Source organism: Aquarana catesbeiana, linkage group LG05 (genome assembly GCF_042186555.1).
Source record: "Aquarana catesbeiana isolate 2022-GZ linkage group LG05, ASM4218655v1, whole genome shotgun sequence".
Classification (NCBI taxonomy): Eukaryota; Metazoa; Chordata; class Amphibia; order Anura; family Ranidae; genus Aquarana; species Aquarana catesbeiana.
In genome coordinates this window covers 606108134-606134605 of record NC_133328.1, presented here as the reverse complement: position 1 = coordinate 606134605, position 26472 = coordinate 606108134, and the positions used below count along the sequence as shown (strand labels likewise).

Sequence of the window (26472 nt, the reverse complement as noted above, 5' to 3'; positions counted from 1 at the left end):
ATCCCTGATGAGAAGAACGTCTTGCCCAAAGGACTGGGAAGGTCGGGGTGGCTACGTGGGCCAGAGAGACCAGGAGAGAGTCTGTGAGGCTGGGAAAGCCGACGCTAGCGAGTCCAGGCAGGCTGGAGGAAGTCCAGAAGTCTTGGAGAGAGTGAGCAAATCGGGGCGGGGGCGGGAGAAACATATTTGGAGGCCAAGAGTGGGCCCGTGCAGATTGGATGGAAAAAATCGGCTTGGGGGACAAGTCTGGAACTCGATCTTGTAACCAGACAGAATCACTTCATGGACCCACTTGTGGTTTATCAGAGAGGTTCACGGAAACCAGTGAAGACATCCCCTCACCCGGACTGCGGGTAAGGGCGCCTCTTCATGCCGAAGGAGCCTTATCTGGGAGTCTGGAGAAGCCCGCTCTCAGTTTGCCCGACCAGGGCCGTTTGGGACCTCCCGAGGGGGGCTCGAAAGACTTCAAGCCTTTGTTAGTGGACCCTGAGGGACGAAAAAACTTTCTGTGTGCCGAGAAGGAAGGGCCACGCTTGAGACTTGGCTCCTTCCCCTTCTTTGACTGTGGAAGAAAAAGTACTCTTCCCCCCTGTGACACTCTTAATGATATCATCCAGAGTGGCCCCAAACAAACGATCGCCTTGAAAAGGCAGATCAGCCAGAGCCTTTTTAGAGGCCTGGTCCGCAGTCCAACACTTCAGCCATAATACCCGTCGAAGCACTACCGCTGAAACCAATAGCTTAGAAAGCAAGGGAGCTGCGTCCAAAGAGGCATCGCAGACAAACTGCAGCCCCTGGACCAGTTGGTCCGCTAATTCCGTGAAAGCAGGAGGAAACTGGTCATCTTCCAGGTCAGGACGCAACAGTTTCGCCTATTCTGTTCAGCATTTGCGACACCAGAGCAATAGCCAAAACCGGCAGGAGCTCCCATCTTCATCCGTCTTGCTTCCGGGTTTGCAGACTCCGGCTCTGTGACTGGCCGGAGCTGCGATGACAGGGCTCCGAAGGAACGGCACAGGTGGGCGTTCCTTCAGAAAGCATGCGCCAGTGATGTTACTGGCTATATGCAATGTAAAGATCTCCTAAACGGTGCCAGTTTAGGAGATATTTACACTACCTACAGGTTGAGAGCAATGAATGGGCAGCGCTTCCAAATTGCCACGACACAGGCTTTTTTTAACCCCTTCTTCGGCCGCCCACTTTGTGGTAGAACAGGCACATAGGATGACGGCTGTACGACCCCCTGCGGGAAGCCCCCACGCACATTCATACTGAAGCCCCTTAACTTCAGGGACAGGGACCTGGTTCTGAGAGAAGCCAGGAAAATTGATGTCCTACCCTTGCCAGGCATGAAGTCAAATTGGTCTTCGTGCACCAAGGACAATATCACCGAGTTCAGGCGGTTGGCCAATATCTTGGTGAAAATCTTGGGGTTGAGATTGAGCACTGAAACAGAGCGATAGGACGCACACATTTCGGGGTTCTTCCCCAGCTTGGGCCCCACCATGATGGCCGCCTCCATCATGGACTGTGGGATGCAGTCCTTTTCTAGCACAGTAATGCCCCGTACACACGATCGGATTTTCCGACAACAAATGTTGGATGTGAGCTTGTTGGCTGAAAGTCCGACCGTGTGTATGCTCCATCGAACATTTGTTGTCGGACTTTCCGCAAACAAATGTTGGCTAGCAGGTTCTCAAATTTTCCGCCAATATAACTTTGTTGTCGGAATTTCCGATCGTGTCTACATAAGTCCGACGCACAAAAGTTCACGCATGCTCGGAATCAAGCAGAAGGAGCCGCACTGGCTGCTGAACTTGTACGTCACGACGTTCCCACGTTCGTAATTGTTGGCCAACATTTGTGTGACCGTGTGTATGCAAGACAAGTTTGAGCCAACAACCTTGGAACAAAAATACACGGTTTTGTTGGCGGAAAGTCCAATCGTGTGTACGAGACATAAGAAGTGTAGAAGTGGGAAATTATACCATCAGCGTGTTCTTTATAGAATTCTGCCAGAAGGGTTAAAAGTGCCGTGCTAGCAGCTAAAAAGTGCCGCTTAAACAGCGTGAAATCGCCGCTAAAACGAGCAGCACTTTAGTGCTAACGCACGGGTGATCCCAGTGTGAAAGGGCTCTTAAACCAGGGTTACAAAAAGTTGCAATTTTCATTCTTGCAGTTTTGAAAAACTATAGTTATTACAGTAGCATTTCATGGCAAATAATGTGATTTGTTAATGCAAACATTTAAAACTCAAAAATTCAAAATGGACTTCTTCTAGGCCTAGACTATGTAAAACAAAGATAGAATTTCTTCACTAATAAACTATTATGTACCTTTCTGGTAGATCTGAATACATGTCAAGCTTGGCTGCCCGTCACCAACAGGCAGACAATGGTTTCCACTTATAAAAGGACCGGCCAGCGTGCCTTCAGCTGCCCAGTCCAGAGTAGGCGTGACCGAGCGCCCAACTAAACACGAGGCCTCCCGGTCAGTTCCATCACACATCAAAGCATTCTTTCACCATAGCTTAGCCCCTTCTGAGTAAACTGAAGGTTCTGGAAATGAATCAAGCAATCCATTTCTATTGATCGATTCAAGTCTTGTGAGCAATATTCTCTTTTAATACTAGGACAGCCGACTTTGAATAAAATAGCTGGTAGGAACACATGGGGAACAATCTAAAGAGATCTTTACACCAGGAGCACATTTAAGAGCGGAAAGTGTCGGCAAGGAGGCACAAAAGGAGTTTAATACGCGATAAGAGGGAGAAAAAGGGCATTAAAAAGCATTAAATGCAGCGGATTAACTTCACAATGTGATCCTTGCTCAGCTTACAGAGAGGCTGCGTTTCAAATGTCAGAGATTTTTCATACTAGGAGGGTTTAATACCTTGGAGTTCATTAGCAGCATGCAGGCATAAAGCACAGCACAAAACATAAAAGAGAGCGGCTTAGAGCAGAAAATTCGGACTCACTCATCTGGAGCTGTATGCATATTCTGAATGCCAGAGCTACTAAAAAAGTCTGATTACAAAATGTTAGCGAGAGAAGGGACGCCGTCATTCTACTCCTTTACATGCTTTGACAACACAAACTAAAAAAGCAACTCCATCCAAAGATAACTTCTGTGTTGTAGGTGTAGTGGAGGCAACATTGGTTTCCCTAATTTGGTTTTTGTTAGGTTTCTGGAACCATAGAGGGGATGCACAGCCATGACAACTGAGTGTGGAATTTTAGAGAAGCTACTGCTGGCACCGGATACTCTGCTGCATAATCTTAAAGTGTTACTAAAACCAGTAATATGAAAATAGTTCCTCTGACCCCCCCCCCCCCCCCCCACAGCTAATAAATCATCTTCTTACATTAAAAAATTGCCACTATATACCTTTTTTGCTGATCTGTATACCATGGTCACATGATAAACTGCACAGTTTCTCCAGTGCTGACTGTCCAGGAAGGAGGAGATTTCCACTACAGCCTGTACACATGTGTGGTGTCAATATCATGTGACCTGAACAGTTCAACTGAAACAGGAAATGTTCTCTCCAGCAATAGAGACTAAACTGAGCATGTGCAGGATGGCTACCCTCACTGTATTATATGGCCTTGCCAAGATAGACAGTGCGGGAGGGAAGGATCTGTCCATATAGTGACAAACAACCTTTTTAAATAATACAGAGGATTAACCCCTTAAAGCGGAGTTCCACCCAAAAACTGAACTTCCGCTTTTCTGGTTTCTCCCTCCGCTGTCACATTTGGCACTTTTCAGGGGGGAGGGGGGAGCAGATACCTGTCTAATACAGGTATTTTGCTCCCACTTCCGGGCATAGATACCCGAGCCACCCGCAGGTATCTACGCCACTCCCCCCCCCCCGCTATCTTCTGAGATACACACGGATCCCAGAACACAGCAGGGACCAGTGAGATCGTGTAGTGCGAGTCATGCATGCGCAGTAGGGAACCAGGAAGTGAATTTGCAAGGCTTCACTTATTTCCTGATTTCTTTAAAGAGGATGGCGGCAGCAGCACCAGACAGCCGAAGGGATAGCTTGGCTTCGGGTGTCGACATCGCGGGCGCCCTGGACAGGTAAGTGTCCTTATTTTAAAAGTCAGCAGCTGCAGCCGCTTTAAGTTCAACAGTAAGTATAACAAGCATGCTATTCTGCATTTACAGACAAATTTTACTGTTGTGGATTTAGTAACACTTTAAGGAAGAATTTCAGGTATGGATACTTTTATATCGTTACAATGGTTCAGCTTGGACCAATGTAACTATGCAAATACCATATCTGTGGGATCCCTCTTGAATCAGGAAATCACTGAAGTAGACACTACTACTCCAGTGATCTCCACTAGCTTCCGGGTCCCACTCCACTGGGCACAGGTGCCATTCAGAGAACGCTTTGCATTTTCTCAAACAATACAGAGCATTCTCCGATTGGACGAGGTGGAGAGCATGAGGTCACCACCCAGCCTCACCAACTCATCCAAACAGAGAATGCTTTGTATTCATTGAGAAAGTGAAAAGCATTCTCTGAATGATGCCCAAGCCAAGGGGCCTACTTCCTGTATTCAGAATTCAGTAGGGCAGCCGTTCAGCACGGGACCCAGAAGATAGTGGAGATCACTGGTGTAGCGGTGTCTACTACAGTGCGTTCCAGCTTTTAGAGGGATCCCACAGGTATGGTATATACATAGTTATACTATTTAAAGGAAAAGTAAAGCTAAAGCTCTTTGGCCCTACTTCTTCTGTAGGTCACAGGAGTGCACTTTGTTCTGCACTCCTGTAACCCAAATTCAGATGACAGCGGGCTAAATTCCGCTGTGGGCTGACATCACCAGCCAACCATTCCTGCCCCCTGCAGAGCCCGGCGCTCCACTGAGCTTACTGGAGGGGAAGAGCAGAGAGCCGGTGACTAAATATCACATGGTACAGACAGGGTCAATCACAACCCATCTGTAACGTGATTAGCTGTGACCAATAACAGCTAATCACAATAGTAAACACTGAATGGGTTGTTTTCATTCAGCAAAAATGATTGCTTATAACTGTAAAATGCACAGTTATTAGCAATCATAGTGCGTAAAAAAAATCCTGATCACCTCCCCAGAGTAGTACAGTGTTACTATGGTAATTGCCCGTCACTGTATTTAAAAAAAAAATAAAAAAAAAAAAAGTAAAAGAAAATTAATATATATGAGATGGGGCATCAGTACATTAGGATTGATCGATTTTATATATATATATATATATATATATATACACACACACACATATACATACACACACACACACCATAGTTTGTGGACTCTAACTTTCCTACATACTAAATGATATACACTGATTTGGGTTATTTTCACCAAAGAAATATAGCAGAATATGTTTTAGTTTATATTTATGAAAAAAGATTATCTTTTTGCAAAATCTTATAACAGAAGGAAGAACGTGTAAAAATTTCATAAGGGTACAGTTGCATGACTGCGCACTTGTCAAGTGTACACAGGACATTTCTGAATTCCTGACATAATCAATTGGTATTTTTGGCACTTAATGAACAGATATTAGAAAGGAAAGTGATTAAAAGTGTATATGTAAGAGGCCAAAAGGGAGCGAATAAGAGTGGTACATTTTCAGGGCAATGTACACGTTAAAGGATTAGTTCACCTTCAGTATAAAATAAATAAATAAATGCACATCTTTTTGCAGGTAAAAAGAGGTGCATTCGTTTTGCACAGTGGAGCCTGTAAAGCAGATCGCGAATGCCAAGTCTAGCCCCTGCAGACTCTCCGTACACTCTCTGCCTGATTCGAGCAGCCAGTTACTGAACTGCAGGAAGAATCAATGAACTACGAGAGTGCTCACCATCGCCATCGCAGTTCATTGAGAACTACCATCTGTTGGCCGAGGTGGACGATTGTACTTGTAGTACATTTATTCTCGGAACTCTGTAAATGAATGATGTGGCCATGTGGGTGGAGCCCTGCACAGCTTTGTGTTTTTTAAATTGTGACATCGGGTATGAGGAGAAGGTCCCTGCATGCTGTCACAGGGACGTGTCACATGTTCCACCCTAAATACGGGTGGAACATGTAACATATTTCAAAAGTGAAATTCGCTTTTATGGATCAACATGTTTTACAAAATATATACCGTATTTATTGGCATATAACATGCACTTGTCCCCCCTGAAAACAGGGGGAAAATCATGGGTGCGTGTTATACGCTGACATGTGCTGGGAAGGAGGGGACGAGCGCCGCCAGATTACACAGAGCTGAACCACCTGTGTACTCAGCTCAACTCGGCTCGCAGTCACTCTCAGTCCCGCCTACTGGACGGCTGCTAGCATGTCACATGTCCTGGATTGCAAGCCGAATGCCGAGCTGAGCCGAGTACACTGGAGATCTGGCTCCGTCTACATCCGCATTGGCTACATTGACAGGCACTGGTGAAGCTGAAGATGGACACTGAGCAGGCTGCAATGATGGACAATGACAAGGCTGCAGATGGGCACTGCTGAGGCTGCAAATGGGCACTGATCAGACTACAATGATGGACAATGACAGGGCTGCAGATGGGCACTGCTGAGGCTGCAAATGGGCACTGATCAGACTACAATGATGGACAATGGCAAGGCTGCAGGTGGGCACTGTTGAGGCTGCAAATGGGCACTGATCAGACTACAATGATGGACAATAGCAGGGCTGCAGATGGGCACTGCTGAGGCTGCAAATGGGCATTGATCAAACTACAATGATGGGTAATGGCAAGGCTGTAGATGGGCAATGGCGGGGCTGCAAATGGGCACTGATCAGACTACAATGATGGACAATGACAGGGCTGCAGATGGGCACTGCTGAGGCTGCAAATGGGCACTGATCAGACTACAATGATGGACAATGGCAAGGCTGCAGGTGGGCACTGATCAGACTACAATGATGGACAATAGCAGGGCTGCAGATGGGCACTGCTGAGGCTGCAAATGGGCATTGATCAAACTACAATGATGGGCAATGGCAAGGCTGTAGATGGGCAATGGCGGGCTGCAAATGGGCACTGATCAGGCTTCATTAATGGGCAATGGTGAGGCTGCAGATGGGCACTGATCAGGCTGTGTTAATGGGCACTGACCCTTATTTTGTTTCAAAGTCTGTTATTTAAAATTTAAGTTTTTTTTCCTGAAACATCCCTCCAAAAATGAGGGTGCCTGTTATACACATGTGCGTGTTATACGCCGATAAATACGACATTTCTTTGCCAGGTGAGAACTCAGCGTTTTACAGGAAGTTTTTATATGTATCACTTGCAGCCAGTAGGTGGCAAACCACGTGGAATTTCAGCTCTTGAGCGCCACCCTTTGGGCACCTTCTGCTAATGTCGTGTTTGCTGAGCATTGATTCCAAGCATGCGTGTTTGTACTTTGGACTTTTGTGTGACAGACTCGTGTACACACGATACGAAAATTTGACAACAGACTGTTGTCCGCCGAAAAATTACTAGCCTGCCATCCAACATTTGTTGGCGGAAAGTTGGACAACAATTGTCTGAAGGAGCGTACTAACGGTCGGATTTTAGGCAAACAGTCTGTCATCATACAATTCCCTGCCGAAAATTCCATCGTGTGTACGTTTGTTGTGAAAAAAATCCTCAGGAGGAGGAACTCTGCTCCACTCCCAGCAGAGATCGAATGTGTTCATGAATCAGTTACATACAAGCCCAACAACAAGTGGTCTGACAGTGCTGGGCTTTCCTACAAGAAAGCTAAGCATCTATTGCATGCTATAATATATTTGTTTTATTTCACCGCCCTACCTAACATTTGGTAAATGAAGCAGGTTTTGCATTTTAAACAAAAAGGATAATCCTGAAAACAAAATATACATACGGAATCCAGAGCTTTGGATAGGCTTCAATCTCCTCCTCTGTGTACTCATCCAGCCTTCGGGGAATGGCTCTGGGTTGCTTAATTTCACCAACGAGATTCCTCAAGATGTCTTCAGGAATGTCCTACAATAACGGCACAAAAACACCAAGACGTGACATGCCTTCTCTGTACATGGAAATAATTCAACAAAAGAGGAATTCAGGCACTCCTGTTTCTTAGAGCAAAACTGAATTTTTATTTAGTGCAAAAAATGTAAAACACCCCTTAGAGATAATGGGAACAAATAACACACTTGACGTAGCAGACGCTGCTTTCAAAAAGTAGTTCAGATACTGTCACCAAAATCTGTTCTGGAAGGTGGGCCAGACCAAATGAAAAATGGTAAAAATTGATTTACAATATTCATAAAAAACAAAAAAACAAAAAACACACAACCAATGCATTTCAGGGAACACAAAAAAATCCCCCTCATCAGAGCTTCAGTTAAAATAAGGAATTTGAATGGACTCAAAATATGGCTTTTCTGTGTGACTCTACACTATATTACCAAAAGTATTGGGACGCCTGCCTTTACACGCACATGAACTTTAAAGGCTTCCCAGTCTTAGTCCGTAGGGTTCAATATTGAGTTGGCTCACACTTTGCAGCTATAACAGCTTCAATTCTTCTGGGAAGGCTGTCCACAAGTTTTAGGAGTGTGTCTATGGGAATGTTTGACCATTATTCCAGAAGCGCATTTATGAGGTCAGGGACTGATGTTGGACGAGAAGGTCTGGCTTACAGTCTCCGCTCTAATTAACCCCAAAGATGTTCTATCGGGTTGAGGTCAGGTCTCTGAAGGCCAGTCAAGTTCCTCCACCCAACACTCGGTCAACCATGTCTTTATGGACCTTGCTTTGTGCACAGGTGGGCAGTCATATTATTTCCTGTTATTTGTGCGTAACAGGAAAGGGCCATCCCCAAACTGTTCCCACAAAGTTGGGGGCATGAAATTGTCCAAAATGTCTTGGTATGCTGACGCCTTAAGAGTTCCCTTCACTGGAACTAAGGGGCCAAGCCCAACCCCTGAAAAACAACCCCGCACCAAAATCCCCCTTCCACCAAATGATTTGGACCAGTGTACAAAGCAAGGTCCATAAAGACATGGATGAGCGAGTTTGGGGTGGAAGAACTTGACTGGCCTGCACGGAGTCCTGACCTCAACGGGATAGAACACCTTTGGGATGAATTAGAGTGGAGACTACGAACCAGGCCTTCTTGTCCAAAATCAGTGCCTGACCTCACAAATGCTCTTCTGGAAGAATGATCAAACATTCCCATAAACCTCCTAAACCTTGTGGACAGCCTTCCCAGATGAGTTGAAGCTGTTATAGCTGCAAAGGTTGGGCCAACTTAATATTGAACCCTACAGACTAAGACTGGGATGCCATTAAATTTCATGTGCATGTAAAGGCAGGTATCCCAATACTTTTGGTAATATAGTGTAAGTAGGGAAGCTAATTGCTGGATTAGGAGAGTCACTAGCCTTAAAACGAAGCCCTGTCGGCGCTTCCATCTTCACCGGGTATTTCTTCCGGGATCGCGCTCTCCGGCCGTTTGAATGGATGGACTGCGATGATGTCACTCCCATGTATGTACATGGGACCCACAGTTGTGGCACAGCACTCTCAATGGACCGCTTGCTCGAATGTGCCAACCATCCATAGCACAGTGCGCATGCACCGGTGCACGTTTAGCAGATATTCATTGTTATAGGCTTACCTGCAGGTACAAATCATAAAGCGGAGCTTACTACCGCTGTAACCCTGGCAGTGTGGGAAGGCCTTACTACAAGGGTCATTTTTTTCTTGTGCCTGGACTTGGGCTTCAGAACAAAGATAAGAATCTTTATTTTTACAATAATTGTAATTTTTAAGTCTCATTGGATTGTTAGCTTTGTAAATTGCGCCAACATTCAGTTAATTTATATTGAGCGGAATGTTAACACTTCAAGACGCTCTAACAGGAAAAGAGCTTTGAACTGCAATTAAGTGGAATTAGGAAAATTAAACACAGACTCAGTTTTTATGACCTGGAAATGGAATAATTTCTGAGCAGCATACAGTCAGCATTACACAAGTTTTCTAGGGGGAGTCAATTTTCCTGTTTCCTCAGCCACCTAATTAGAGAGTCGCAGCCAGTTATTTAAAATGGGAACTTCCTACTAAAGTCAGGATGGGGACAGGCGTCCATATTTGTAACAGTACAGATTCTGGATGGACCCTCTGCACATTGCTACCCCCTTCCCAGCAAACTATGCAATGAAAAACATGGATATTTAGTTCAAATATACTGCAATACATGTTTAAGCTGACCAACTGCGTCAAAGTAATCCCTCTTCTGGCCTGTCCTACACTGTCTTTCCACTGAAAATGCCAAGGTGGACACCATGCCAACATGGGGCATAAAGACCCAAGGTGGGGGGGAGCGACTAGGTTCAGATCTGGTCACTGACCTGCGTTACAACAGAGGAGAGATATACCTGTGCTCAAGACCTAATAGCTTGTACATGTATTTGAACTATCAAGTGCTAAAGGGCTGTGACCACATATTAACACTACAAATTCTGGATGGACCCTCTGCACACTGCTATACCTTTCCCAGCAAACTATGCAATGCAAAATTATATTTAGATCACATATATACATGTACAAGCTATTGAGATTTGGGCACAGGTACAGTTGTGCTCATAAGTTTACATACCCTGGCAGAATTTATGATTTCTGGCCATTTTTCAGAGAATATGAATAACACAAAAACATTTCTTTCACTCATGTTTAGTGTTTGGCTGAAGCCATTTATTATCAATCAACTGTGTTTACTCTTTTTAAATCATAAGGACAACAGAAACTACCCAAATGACCCTGATCAAAAGTTTACATACCCCAGTTCTTAATACGGTGTATTGCCCCCTTTAACATCAATGCCAGCTTGAAGTCTTTTGTGGTATTTGTGGATGAGGCTCTTTATCTTCTCAGATGGTAAAGCTGCCCATTCCTCTTGGCAAAAAGCCTCCAGTTCCTGTAAATTCTTGGGCTGTCTTACATGAACTGCACATTTGAGATCTCCCCAGAGTGGCTCAATGATATTGAGGTCAGGAGACTGAGATGACCACTCCAGGACCTTCACTTTATTCTGCTGTAGCCAATAACAGGTTGACTTGGCCTTGTGTTTTGGATCATTGTCATGTTGGAATGTCCAAGTGTGTACCATGCGCAGCTTTTTAGCTGATGAATGCAAATGTTCCTCCGGTATTTTTTGATAATATACTGCATTCATCTTGCCATCAATTTTGACCAAATTTCCTGTGCCTTTGTAGCTCACACATCCCCAAAACATCAGCGATCCACCTCCGTGTTTCACAGTAGGAATGGTGTACCTTTTATCATAGGCCTTTTTGACTCCTCTCCAAATGTAGTGTTTATGGTTGTGGCCAAAAAGCTCAATTTTGGTCTCATCACTCCAAATGACTTTGTGCCAGAAGGATTGAGGCTTGTCTCTGTGCTGTTTTTGTAAGCGGGATACTTCGTGGAATTTGCGTAGTAACGGCTTTCTTCTGGCGACTCGACCATGCGGCCCATCTTTCTTCAAGTGCCTCCTTATTGTGCATCTTCAAACAGCCACACCACATGTTTTCAGAGAGTCCTGTATTTCACCTGAAGTTATTTGTGGGTTTTTCTTTGTATCCCGAACAATTTTCCTGGCAGTTGTGGCTGAAATTTTAGTTGGTCTACCTGACCGCGGTTTGGTTTTAACAGAACCCCTCATTTTCCCTTCTTGATTAGAGCTTGAACACTGCTGATTGGCATTCTCAATTCCTTGGATATGTTTTTATATCCCTTTCCTGTTTTATACAGTTCAACTCAGAATCCAGAAACGTCAGTGCAGCACTGGATGAAAGATGCAAGGGTCTGTCAGGAGTCCAGAAACTCATTGACCTTTTATACACACACACACACTAATTACAAGCAAACAGATCACAGGTGAGGATGGTTACCTGTAATAGCCATTCAAACCCCTTTGTGTCAACTTGTGTGCAGGTTATTAGGCCAAAATCACCAGGGTATGTAAACTTTTGATCAGGGTCATTTGGGTAGTTTCTGTTGTGATATAATTTAAAAAGAGTAAACACAGTTGATTGATAAAAAATGGCTTCAGCCAAACACTAAACATGAGTGAAAGAAATGTTTTTGTGTTATCATTCATATTCTGAAAAATAGCCAATAACTCAAATTCTACCAGGGTATGTAAGCTTACATGCACAACTGTATATATTTTCCCTGTTGGAACACAGTTCAGTGACCAGATCAGAACCTAGTCGCTCTCCCCCACCTTGGGTCTTTATACCCCATGTTGGCATGGTGTCCAATATATGCAAACTAAATATCCCTGTTTTTTATTACATACTGTGCCTTGAAAAAAGTATCCAGACCCCCTTGAAATTTTCCACATTTTGTCAAGTTACAACCAAAAATGTAATTGTAATTTATTGGGATAGGCCAACACAAAGTGGCACATAATTGTGAGGTGGAAGAAAAATGATAAATGGTTTTCAACAATTTTTACAAATAAATAACTGAAGTGTGTGCCATGCATTTGTATTCAGCCCCTTTACTTAGATACCCCTAACTAAAATCTAGTGGAATCAATTGCCTTCAGAAGTGACCTAATTAGTAAATAACGTCCACCTGTGTGTAATTTAATCTCAGTATAAATACAGCCGTTCTGTGAAGACTTCAGAGGTTTGTTAGAAAACTTTAGTAAACAAACAGCATCATGAAGACCAAGGAACACACCAGACAGGTCAGGGATAAAGTTGTGGAGACATTTAAAGCAGGGTTAGGTTATAATAAAATATCCCAAGCTTTGAACATCTCACAGAGCACTGTTCAATCCATCATCCGAAAATGGAAAAAGAGTATGGCACAACTGCAAACCTACCAAGACATGGCCGTCCACCTAAACTGACAGGCCGGGCAAGGAGAGCATTCATCAGCGAAGCAGCCAAGAGGCCCATGGTACCTCTGGAGGAACTGCTGAGATCCACAGCTCAGGTGGGAGAATCTGTCCACAGGACAACTATTTGTTGCGCACTCCACAAATCTGGCCTTTATGGAGGAGTGGAAAGAAAAAGCACTTGTTGAAAGAAAGCCATGAGAAGTACCATTTGCAGTTTGCGAGAAGCCATGTGGGGGACACAGCAAACATGTGGAAGAAGGTGCTCTGGTCAGATGAGACCAAAATTGAACTTTTTTGGCCTTAAAGCAAAATGATATGTGAGGCAGAAAACTAACATAGCACATCACTCTGTACACACCATCCCCACCGTGAAACATGGTGGTGGCAGCATCATGTTGTGGGGATGCTTTTCTTTAGCAGGGACAGGGAAGCTTGTAAGGGTTGATGGGAAGATGGATGGGGCCAAATACAGGGCAATCTTAGAAGAAAACCTGTTATGCCCCGTACACATGAGCGGTAATTCCGCCAGCAAAAGTCCGATGAGCGCTTTTGGTCGGAAATTGGGACCGTGTGTATGCTCCATCGGACTTTTGCTGACAGAATTCCAGCAAGAAAAAGATTGAGAGCAAGTTCTCTATTTTTCCGCCAGAAAAAGTTTCTATCCGAAAATGCGTTCGTCTGTATGCAATTCGGACGCGCAAAAAATCACGCATGCTCGGAAGCATGGAACTTAATTTTCTCGGCTCGTCGTAGTGTTGTACGTCACCGCGTTCTTCGTTCTTGACGGTCGAAAGTTCAGAGAAATTGTGTGTGACCGTGTGTATGCTAGCCAAGCTTGAGCAGAATTCTATCGGAAAAACCATCCAAGATTTTTCTGATGGAAATTCCGATCGTGTGTACGGAGACTGGGGCAGAAGATCACCATACAGCAGGACAATGACCCTAAACATACAGCCAGAGCTACAATGAAATGGTTTAGATCAAAGCATATTCATGTGTTAGAATGGCCCAGTCAAAGTCCACACCTAAATCCAACATAAAATCTGTGGCAAGACTTGAAAATTGCTGTTCACAGACGCTCTCCATCCATTATGACAAAGCTTGAGCTATTTTGCAAAGAAGAATGGGCAAAAATGTCCCCCTCAGATGTGCAAAGCTGGTAGAGACATCCCCAAAAAGACTTGCAGCTGTAATTGCAGTGAAAGGTGGTTCTACAAAGTATTGACTCAGGGGGGCTGAATGCACGCCACACTTATTTGTAAAAAAAAATTCAAAACCATTTATCATTTTCCTTCCACTTCACAATTATGTGTCACTTTGTGTATCATATAAAATACATTTACATTTTTGGTTGTAACGTGACAAAATGTGGAAAATTTCAAGGGGTGTGAATACTTTTTCAAGGCACTGTAGTTTGCTGGGAAGGGTGTAGCAGTGTGAAGAGCGTCCATCCAGAATTTGTAGTGTTAATATGTGGTCACACTCATTTAGCACCTGATAGTTCAAATACATATACAACCTATTGGGATTTTTGGGATTTGAGCACAGGTATATCTTCTCTCTTTTCCATATTTGTAACAGAGGGTCAAACCATGAACTAAAACGAAGACCAATATTCCTGGCATGGGATCCTCCAAGATAAGCAAATATCTAAATACATTCATCATATTCTCCCTTTGAATTTTGGTGTGCTTTGTGTCCTTCCAGATTTGTGCAGTAATCCAGTGTGAAACTTTCCCTCTCTATAGAAACTTCCTGTAATAAAGACCGGTCACTGCTGCTCTCGCTCTGCTTTCTGTACAAATTATGGATAGCACAAGTGATGATGTCACCACTACTTTTATATAGTAATATCTGGGTTTGAAAAGGTGTTTTTTGGCATACAGCAAATTTACACTACAGGGGGTCCCCTAGTTACAAACATCCGACTTACAAACGACTCCTACTTACAAACGGAGGGAGACAACAGGAAGTGAGAGGAAATCTACCCCTAGGAAGGGAAATTCACTCCTGTAAGAGCTATTATGGGGAAAAGGTACCTCCACTGATGCCTTATCACCAAGGCTTGTTTCCACAACAACCCAAAATTTTCAAAATCCAATTGTCATTGGGACAGAAAGTAAGGTGAAATCTTCTGAAGAGGAGCACAGACAGCAAAACAAATGTTACATGGGTGTTAACCCTTCCCTATGCTATCCAAAAAGCTTAAAAATAGTTTTTTTTGGCTGGAGCTACACTTAAAAAATGTACCTGTTCCGACTTACAAACAGATTCAACTTAAGAACAAACCTACAGTCCCTAATTTGTTTGTAACCCAGGGACCCCCTGTATATAGTCTCTGGCTATTGCGGAATATATTTTTAATTTAATGTTTTTGTGCCCAGAGTTCATCTTTGCTAAAGCAACAGGTTTGCTTTAAGTTTTTGTTTCACATTATGACATTTTTGCATCATGTAATAAGTGGATTTAGGACCTGTTACGTCCGTCACACTGGAGCCTTTAGATTTAATTTAACATGCAAAAAAATATATTTGATGCAAGGTTTAATTTATCCAGTTACAGAGGTCTCATGCTATACACCCATGTGTTATTAAAGGACTTATTTTCTAATTTCATGTTCAGATTTGCACCCTCTAAAAGTATTTTAGTACAAGCCAATGCTACAATGTGCTTTTGGAGGTACCGTTGGTCTACCTTATATTCAGGTCTGATTTTTAACTGTGCACCGAAGAAGAGAAATTTGAGATGCCTTCAAATCTCCTGAACTATAAGGAGCCTTTTGACTCCTCTCAATTTCCCATTTAACCCCCCCCCCCCTACAGTTATCTTGCTGAATTTAGCCACAAATGCCAGGAGATGTCCAGAAGAGGAAAAACTAAGTAAATGTGACTACAAAATGTAAATTTTGAGGCTTAGTGCTGCCCTATCTAATCCTGCTGCCCTAGGCACCGTCTCATGAATGCATATCATGGTAAATATAGCCTGGCCCTAGAGACACTCACCAGAGATAATGACCCTCAAATCAATGAGTTGGTATTTGCTCAATCATTTCACAGACCCGTCTCTGAAGACATCATTGTGACGAAACGCGTAGAGTGGGACTTGCTCAGCATCATCGCAGCCAGTGTTTGCGGCTGGAGCCAGTACAGTTTAAAGAGATGTTGTGATTATCCTCAGTGTCGGATATGACACTTAATACATGTGAGTGCGCTACTTTGTTTTATTGGAGTTTTAATAGATTATTATACATTTACTCTGGCTAGTTATTGCACTGGACACTTTGGAGCACAGAACATTTTGTGGAAACAAGAGCTACAAAAATAATCTGAAAAAAGTATTGCACTTCGGCACTCTTACATTGCACGTGATTGATTTATATGGTTCAGATTTTATTGCATATTATTTATATTTTTTGTTACCATGCAGATTTAATTATGTATGAAATTTATGAATTACTGCACTAAATTTTAGATATTTATTTGGTAATTTAACAGAGCATTTTTGAGTCACTTTACTTTTTGGCTAGCACTGTAATACATCTCAGTCATATTCTTACCAAGTGACTTTTGTAACATCATGGTGGTTATTGGCACAGCTTTCATAGTAATTTCTCCATGCAGAAGGCTAAAACCAGCTTGGCAATAAATCAGAGGCAGTCAGGTACCTCTACTGTACAGTGTGGCACAACATAGATACAGACTTGGCAAATATAGCAATAACGGTTTACATAGAGTGATAAAGAAAACACAGAACTAATGTTCTGTCCATATACAGCACTTACCTCTTCAGGGAATAAGTGCAGTCTCAGCATCAAGGTCCTCCTGTGAAGGTTTTTCGGCAACATCCCATAAACTGCCAGTTTAATAATCTGCAGAACAGAAAAACAGGAGTTAAAAGGGAAACTATAATTATTTTTGGTAAGTTTTTCTTAATTTACAAATTATATGTTTTGAAATTGCATTAATTTTATCTTTGTAAATTTTTTTTTTTTTTTTTTTTTATGACAAAGGTTTCCAAGAGCAGTATAGGTTAGCCAAGAAGACAGCAGTAGATATTTCCTTTTTTACACAGCTAACTTGCACTAAAACCTGAACAATTTTCAGTTCCGCCAATGTACATTGAATGGTTTGCACAAAAGTTATAGTGTCTACAAACTATGGGAAAGATTTATGCCATTTTTATTATTTATTAATTTTTTTACTAGTAATGGCGGTGCTGCGACATTGTGACGGACAGATCGGACACTTTTTACACATTTTTGGGACCACTGACATTTATACAGCGATCAGTGCTATAAATATGCACTGATTACTGTGTAAATGTCACTGGTAGGGAAGGGGTTAGCACTAGGGGGCGATCAAGGGGTTAAATGTGTGTTCTCTAGAAGTGTTCTAACTGTATGGAGACAGGACTGACTGGGGGAGGAGATATATCGTTCCTACTCAGTAGGAACAAACAACATGTCTCCTCTCCCCTGACAGAACAGCTCAGGTGGGAGAATCTGTCCACAGGACAACTATTAGTCGTGCTCTCCACAAATCTGGTCTTTATGGAAGAGTGGCAAGAAGAAAGCCATTGTTGAAAGAAAGCCATAAGAAGTCCTTTTTGCAGTTTGTGAGAAGCCATGTGGGGGACACAGCAAACATGTGGAAGAAGGTGCTCTGGTCAGATGAGACCAAAATTGAACTTTTTGTGACAGAAAACACTGCACATCACCCTGAACACACCATCCCCACTGTGAAACATGGTGGCGCCAGCCTCATGTTGTATGGATGCTTTTTATCAGCAGGGACAGGGAAGCTGGTCAGAGTTGATGGGAAGATGGATGGAGACAAATACAGGGCAATTTTAGAAGAAAACCTGTTAGAGTCTATAAATGCACACCACACTTTTCACATATTTATTTGTAAAAAATAAGAAAACCATTTATCATTTTCCTTCCACTTCACAATTATGTGCCACTTTGTGTTGGTCTATCACATAAAATCCCCAAAAAATAAATTTACGTTTTTGGTTGTAACATGACAATATGTGGAAAATGTCAAGTAGGACCATAGGAAGGCTTATCGTAAAAGTGCTTGCTTTGTATACCGATGTGTGTGTGTATAGAGGTGGGGTGAAGGGGGGGGGGGGTTGGAGCAGACAAAGAGGGCTTAGAATGGGAGTCATACATACAGTACTGATAGACCAGTGGGGGCGTGCAAGGAAAAATGTCAAGTGTGAAGCTGTCTGGAATATTGCAGGAGTTGAAAAGTGTGGTCACTTTCTTTACAGAGTAGTCGGTTGGAATCCCAACCATGGTACTACCTGCCTGGAGTTTGCATGTCCTCCCTGTGCCTGCGTGGGTTTTCTCCGGGTACTCCGGTTTCCTCCCACACTCCAAAAACACGCTGGTAGGTTAATTGGCTCCTGTCTAAATTGGCCCTAGTGTATGTATGTATGAATGTGAGTTAGGGACATAGGTGTGTGCACAGTGTGTACCAGGGCACATCCTAATCACCCTGTGCAGTGCTGATCTCCCTGCTTCCTGGTGCCCCTTCTCCCCCCTGCAGTGCTGCCAGCTTCCCTCCTCTCCCGCCAGCTGCGGGGATGTTTCAGGATGGAGAGCAGGGGAAGGGGGTGGTAAATATTTCAATTACCGGCCCCTTCCTTTTCTGAACGAACACAGTGAGTGATCTGTACTGGTCGCTCCTGTGTTCATTCTTAACTGAAGCACAGTAAACCATGTTTACTATGGGGCTTATTTACGAAAGGCAAATCCACTTTGCAGTACAAGTGCACTTGGAAGTGCAGTCGTTGTAAATCCGAGGGGCATACAAGGAACATAAAAAACAGCATTTTAGCTTGCACATGACTGGATAATAAAATCAGCAGAGCTTCCCCTCATTTCAGATCTACCCCTTAGTTTTACAGCGACTGCACTTCCAAGTGCACTTGTAGTGCAAAGTGGATTTTGCCTTTCGTAAATAACCCCCTATGTCTCAGTTTGTGAATGAACAGGATGCCGCTCAGCACAGAGCACTTCCCATTAGTTCACTTTCCAGTGCAGCTGAGGCTGCAGAGCAAGCTACTGAGGAAGCTCTGTCCTCAATCCCTCAATGTCAAGGGTCTAAACAGACCCCTTGAGGCATCAGGGGTTTGTTTAGACCTATGACATTTCACCAAAGCCCTCCCCAACAGGGCTCCTAAAAATTGTAAAAAATAAAAACAATAAATTAGAAAACTAAAATTGTAAAAAATAATCAAAACTACTGACATCGTCCACTGCTCTGGGGTGCACACCCTAATGCAATAGGATGCACACACCACTGATTAGATTGTAAGCTCCTTGAGGGCTGTAGATGTGAATGTACAATATATGTATGTAAAGCGTAAATTGACTGTGCTATATAAAGCACTTGGAATAATTTATACTCTGCAGCTAAACTGCACAGCTCTATGCTGGGAGCTGCCCATTACCTGCCCATTACCTATCTAAACAAACTGTGACTCTAAAAATCACAATCATCTGCCGTTTAAAAGTAACGTGCAAACCAAGTCCAACATTTTCAAGATTGAAAAAAGTCCCTCGTTCACTACACAACATAATCCCCTATTATTCCACAACTCCATGATTTGTGGGTTGGATCTAGGCAAGTGTATTGATGGTAATTATACTTTGTTTTTGAACTCTAGATCTGCAGATGTTTAGCTGCCAACAGCTTGTCCTGGCACACTTCCAGCCGCCGATTCTTTTTCTGCAATCTCCCCGGGCTTCGAGGAAATCCCCACTGACGTCTACGGCTTGACAGCTAGGACAGAGTTGAATGAAGAAGTCCAAAGTGCATCAGCAAGCTCTCAAAACTTTCTATACTTACCCCACAGAACTACGACCCATTATCTCCTTCAGCTCAGGAATATTTACCCCCTTTCATGACCAGGCCATACGGTACTGCGTTATTTTAACTGACAATTTCGCGGTCGTGTGACAGTGTACACAAATCCAATTTTTGGCCTTTTTATCCCACAAATAGAGCTTTCTTTTGGTGGCATTTGATCACCTCTGCGGTTTTTGTTTTTTGAGCTATATACAAAAAAAAGACAATTTTGAAGAAAAAAAAACAATATTTTTTTACTTTCTGCTATAAAACATTCCCAATAAAAAAAATTAAATTTCTTCATCAATTTAGGCCAATATGTATTCTGCTACATGTTTTTTGTAAAAAAAAAAAAATCCCAATAAGTGTATACAAGATTGTTATAGTTAAAGTTATAGCGGCAACAAACTATGGCATATTTTTATTTATTTATTTTTACTAGTAATGGCGTCGATCAGCGACTTTTAGCAGGACTGCGAGATTGCGGCGGACAAATCGGACACCTAACTGACACTTTTTGAGAACCAGTGATAAATGCTAAAAAATATACACTGTCACTGTACTAATGACACTGGCAGGGAAGGGGTTAACATCAGGGGCAATCAAAGGGTTAACTCTGTTCCCTAGGAGGAATTACTTATGCCCCGTACACACAATTAGAAAATCGGACAGATCGTTCGTTTTTTTTTTTTGCACGCTAGTCGTATATCAAAACCTGAAATATAAACATATGTGATCTTCATATAACTTGTGACAACACCACAAACGCACGCTCCTCCACCACATAGATTGCGTGCTTACCAGAGGCAAGCTAATATGAGCTTGCGGCTATTAACCCCACCAGGGCTTTGTTCCAAAGGAATGGCGATGACCACTCTCAAAATGCTTGATGTAACAGGAACACACAGCAAACGGCCACGGGAACTCCGTCATTCAGTGGTCTCGATTGAGGACCAGAAAGGTAACCCAAAATGAAGAGGAACTCACCATAGTGTAAATCGTATTAAAAGCATTTACCAAAAATTAAGGTTGCACTTACACGTAGTAAGAAGTAAACTTGCAAAGATAAAAAAGCCGCAGTACACAGCGCAATGACGTCGACACGTCACTACTCCCGACCTGCGTTTCGTCACACTCTGACGTCGACCTGGGGCTTACCCGTGCCCCAGGATGACGTCAGAGTGTGACAAAACTAGCGTCAGGAGGAGTGACGTGCTAATGTCATCGCGCTGTGTACCTTAGTGGACGGGTGTTTGCTTGCCGGCCGGCTTTTTTATCTTTGCAAGTTTACTTCTTACTACGTGTAAGTGCAAACTTTATTTTTGATAAATGCTTTTAATACGATTTACACTATAGTGAGTTCCTCTTCATTTTGGGTTACCTTCTGGTCCTCAATCGAGACCACTGAATGACCGAGTTGCTGTGGCCGTTTGCTGTGTGTTCCTGTTAGATCAAGCATTTGAGAGCGGTCATCGCCATTCCTTTGGAACAAGGCCCTGGCGGGGTTAATAGCCGCAAGCTCATATTAGCTTGCCTCTGGTAAGCATGCAGTCTATGTGGTGGAGGAGCACAAGTTTGTGGTATTGTCACAAGTTATATGAAGATCACATATGTTTATATTTATGGACTAATCTATAACCTCTTTTGGTGTTGGGAGCAATTTCAACATATATGCGCACCATTTGCACTTTTTGTGCGGTTTATTAGCTCCATTTCTATCACTATTTTTTTTTGTGGTCTGGCACTAACTGTAGGTTTGTTCTTAAGTTGAATTTGTATGCAAGTTGGAACGGGTACATTTTTTAAATGGTGATTTTGGGCCACTGCAACTTGTTTACTAATGTGATTTTGTTATTGTCCTCTGTCCTCCCCTCCTATTTAGTGCTAGTTAGTTTAGTCCCAGCTAGACTTTCTCCATTTCTTGAATAGGGCCACCCATACCTAGAAATAGAGACAGGGCCCAGGAAAGTTACTAAAAAGGGGCACACAGAATCTGGTACAGCTACTCATAGTAACCAACCAGCTTCCAGGTTTCTTTGTCAAAGCTTAAAGGAAAAGTACAGCCAAAGCTTTTTTGGCTGTACTTCTATGGATCACGGGAATGCAGTTCGTTCTGCACTCCTGTAACCCGTTTTCAGCAGACAGTGGGGCTTCCCCCGCTGTTGGCTGATGTTACAGAGCTGGTCCAGGCTTGGGAAAGATTGCAATCTGCCCACATGCCTGGATCAGCAAGCCTGAGCCAGCCTCTCGTGCCTCCTCCACAGCTCAGTGCTCCAATGAGCACCGGGGGGGGTTGACGACACAGAGCGGTGACAGTCACAAGTTCTCTGCTCACGGAGCTCTGAGAACTGAGTGATATGCAGTGTTTGATCACTTGATTTTCAGTGTAAGAGTCGGTGGGGGACAGATGGAGCATTGAACCGATGCTGCATCTACCTAGGCAAGTATGATTCAAGAAAAAAAAAAAAAAAAACACAAATCCCATACTGCTCTTTTAAAGTAAAACTTTTTTTTTCTCGCCATCTGTGTTCCATTGTGGAGATTTCCCTTCACTTCCTGTTTCATAGCCAAACAGGAAGTGAGAGGAAATCCCTTCAAATTAAAAGGGAACTTCCTGGGAAACCCCAAGTCACCAAAACTAGTGTCCCCATTTGAAAATTTCCCGTCTATTACTTTTCTGGGGACAACCCAAAATTTGGGATTTTCTTTTACTTTCATTTTCAATGGTAATTGGGACAAATAAAGAGGGTGAATCTCCCTAACAGGGGCACAGACAGCAATAAAAACTGACAGAGGTTCTAATCCACTGCCACTATATGCAAAACTAAAAAAAAGTTTTGCCTTTAGTTATACTTTAATTGAACAAGCTGAGTTAAGAACCTGATTGACTTCCATGCACAGCTGCACGGGATTTTGCACTCTCCAGTTTCAGTAAATCAACCCCATTGTCTTCTTACACTTCAATAGACTGGAACAAACATCATCCTTTGTACTGCAATTAGCTGAAGTACAATTACAGTGGATTTAACTTCTGTGTCTTCTTGAAGAGTTAAACTACTTGTGGATGGTGTTAAGTCAGCAGGTCACCATTCTGTCCAGACAGACTGGGCCTAAGGAGGGATGTCAATGCATAAAACATAACGCATGCCAGGTAATTCCTTCATTTAGTTACTGAACTTGGTTAAAAAAAAATTAAAAAATGGAGAGTTTAATATCACTTTCAGGTTAGTATGGTAAAGGGGAATTATTAAGACACTGCAATCACCTTATAATACCCAAATATCAAACTTAAATATGAATTCAAAGTGCAATAACGTGCAAAAATATACAAATGTAATACAACCGATGTATTCCATAATTACACAGCTTAATTATAAACTCAAAGTGCAATAGAGTGCAAAATAATCAACGTGTATCGTAACTGCAATAGATCAATAATTGCAATAGAATATTCAAAAACCTTGAATCTCCATAAACCATGCACCTAAAGTCCCACTTTTTTAACCTGCTACACCTTCAGTAAACCAATCCACCACCAGATGCACTAATCACTCACCAGACTCTGTGGCTGGTGATATTACAAACTCAGCATGAGCACACAGGAATGCAGGATTTAACCTTTAAAGTGGCATGGGGGATCTCTCCTCTGAACATTTCACTGGCAGTTCCCATCAATAATCATTCAATCATAGGAAAGAGGACCCAAATGAAAAGAAGAATTCTTAGTGTAAAACCATTAACCATTATTTTTTTAAAATGCACTAAAGTGCAACATACACTCAATTAACCTCCCCTACTAAACAAACTACCTGGATGACGTCCAATGACGAAACGTGTAGGATGGGGTTTGGATGTGACGTCCCTACGCACGCTGTGATTGTCCTCTCGTGACTTTGGTTTCTCACCTGGAGGTGGCATATTGTTTTATTGAAGCGGATATACTTGCGTCAGGGGGGGACACAGAAAAATTGTATTTTTTTTTTTTTTTTTTTAAATAAAGCATTTTAAGACGGATTCACACTATGAGAGCCTCTTCTCTCTTTCCTCACGAGCTAATAACTGACCTAGGATACTTTTCCTGAGTGATCTCTGGAAGCTGTGGATTGCCACTTCTAGACTGCTGCACGGTTGTTGCTGGTTTATAATCTTACCAGCATAGGGCTCCGGTGAGTTACCTAGTACCCCCCGTATCGGGGAGCACTTTTGGTGGACATTTAAGAATTTAAGAAGCACTTATTCACCGTGGTTATATAGGTTGCTTTATTGATTTTAGGCACTATTTTTGCATATACACTTATTGATTCATTTTTTCAGCTTTTTGAAAAATTATGTATTTATGATTCTTGTACTGCACTTTTTGTTTACACTGCCAGCATTTGGGTGCACATTGATATTTGTTAGTTCAGTAGGGGATTGAGCTGTATGATTGTTTAAAAAAAAAAAAAAAGAAGAATCTTGATTCAACCCCCCTCACGGTCTTAATTTGGCATTTCCACGATTCATGCAACAGGCGCAGAGCCGTTCTCACAGCTGACAGCTGTCAAAAAAAAAAAAAAAGGCAGCCAGCAAAGTTTATCACAACATTGCTCAGCACTGAGAGATAAGATAACATTGTATCATTTGGTTCTTTAAGATCAAAAGGGATGAACTTCAGTCTGTATATGAGGGGAGTTTAACCACCAAAAGCCTTTTTCTGACACTTGTTGTTTACAAGTTAAAATCAGTATTTTTTGCTAGAAAATTACTCAGAACCCCCCAAACATACATTTTTTTTTAGCAGAGACTCTAGAGAATAAAATGGCGGTCGTTGCAATATTTTATGTCTCACTGTATTTGCACAGCTGTCTTTAAAATAATTTTTCGGGGAAATACACTTCAAAGAATAAAAAACAAAAACAAAAAAAAAAATTCCACTTCTTTTCCTTCAAAAGCTCCTGGGTTGCTTTTGCAGTGTGTTTTGGATCAGTGTCCATCTGTGAAGCGCCATCCAATCAACTTTGCTGAATTTGGCGGAATCTGGGCTGACCATATATCTCTAAACACTGCAGAATTCCTCCGGCTGCTTCTGTCACATCATCAATAAACACCAATGACCCAGTGCCACTGGAAGCCATGCATGCCCATGCCATCACACTGCCTGCACCATGTTTGACAGATCATGTTGTGTGCATTGGATCATGAGCTGTTCCAAGCCTTGTCCACACTTTTTTCTTCTCATCATTCTGGTACAGATTAATCTTAGTTTCATTCGTCAAAAGAACGCTTTTCCAGACTTGGTCTGGCTTTCTTAGATGTTTTTTGACAAAGTCTAATCTGACTTTTCTATTCTTCAGGCTTATGAATGGTTTGCACCTTGTGGTGAACCCCTCTGTATTTGCTCTTGTGAAGTCTTCTCTTGATTGTGGACTTTCACAATGATACGCCCACCGCCTGGAGAGTGTCCTTCACTTGTCTGGATGTTGTGAATGGGTTTTTCTTTACCATAGAGTGGTAAACAGTGGTGCGATCATCCACCACTGTTGTCTTCCGTGGACGTCCACGCCTTTTTATGTTGCTGAGCTCAGCTCACCAGTGCGTTCTTCTTTCCTCAGAATGTACCAAACTGTTGATTTGGCCACTCCTAATGTTGCTGCTATCTCTCTGATGGATTTGGTTTTTGAAGCCTTACAATGGCCTGTTTCACTTGCATGGACAGTTCCTTTGAACGAATGATGTAGGTTCACAGCAATAGATTCCAAATGTAAATACCACACCTAGAATCAACTCCAGACCTTTTACCTCCTTAATTGAGAAAGCAATAATGAAGGAGTAGCCCACACCTGGCCATGAAAAAGCTTTTGATTCAATTATCCAATTACTTTTGATCCCTTGAAAAAGGGGGGGATGGCTATTCTTAAGAGCAGTAATTCCTAAACCCTTCCTCTGATTTGGATGTACATACCCTCAAAATAAACCTGAGAGTGTGCACTTTCAGCCGATATCCATTATATACCTATAACTTGAATGTGTTTTCGTGAGTACACCCCTAAGTGAAAATGTCCAAATTAGGCCAAATTAGCCATTTTCCCTCCTCCCCAGTGTCATGTGACTCGTTAGTGTTACAAGGTCTCAGGTGTGAATGGGGAGCAGTGTGTTAAATTTGGTGTTATCGCTCTCACTCCCTCATACTGGTCTGCAACACGGTGGCCAAGACCATACAGCGGTTTAACAGGACAGGTTCCACTCAGAACAGGCCTTGCCATGGTTGACCAAAGAAGTTGAGTGCAGGTGCTCAGCATCATATCCAGAGGTTGTCTTTGGGAAATAGACGCATGAGTGCTGCCAGCATTGCTGCAGAAGTTGAAGGGGTGGGGGGGTCAGCCTGTCAGTGCTCAGACCATACACCGCACACAGCATCAAATTAGTATGCATGGCTGCCGTCCCAAAAGGAAGCCTCTTCTAAAGATAATACACAAGAAAGCCCACAAACAGTTTGCTGAAGGCAGACTAAGGACATGGATTACTGGAACAATGTCCTGTGGTCTGATGAGACCAAGATAAACTTATTTGGTTCAGATGGTGTCAAACGTGTGTGGTGGAAACCAGGTGAGGAGTACAAAGACAAGTGTGTCTGGCCTACAGTCAAGCACAGGGCTGGACTGGGACAAAAACTTGGCCTTGGACTTCATCTAGACCAGCCCACTTTAATTTTGAGTGTCCCGAACAGCGTCCCCCTTACATCAGAGTGTCCC

The 26472-nt window shown here is 42.8% G+C and overlaps 1 protein-coding gene across 1 annotated transcript in view; it reads right to left on the bottom strand.

The window, feature by feature from the left end:
* The window catches only part of MRPL13 (mitochondrial ribosomal protein L13), a 119735-nt gene that overhangs the window by 35770 nt on the left and 57493 nt on the right, over nucleotides 1-26472 (bottom strand). The window contains exons 5-6 of the mRNA XM_073632904.1: nucleotides 16666-16752; nucleotides 7887-8008 (exon numbers count right to left, since the gene is read on the bottom strand). Of these exons, the coding sequence (XP_073489005.1) occupies nucleotides 7887-8008; nucleotides 16666-16752 (209 nt within the window). The remainder of the gene's footprint in view (nucleotides 1-7886; nucleotides 8009-16665; nucleotides 16753-26472) is intronic.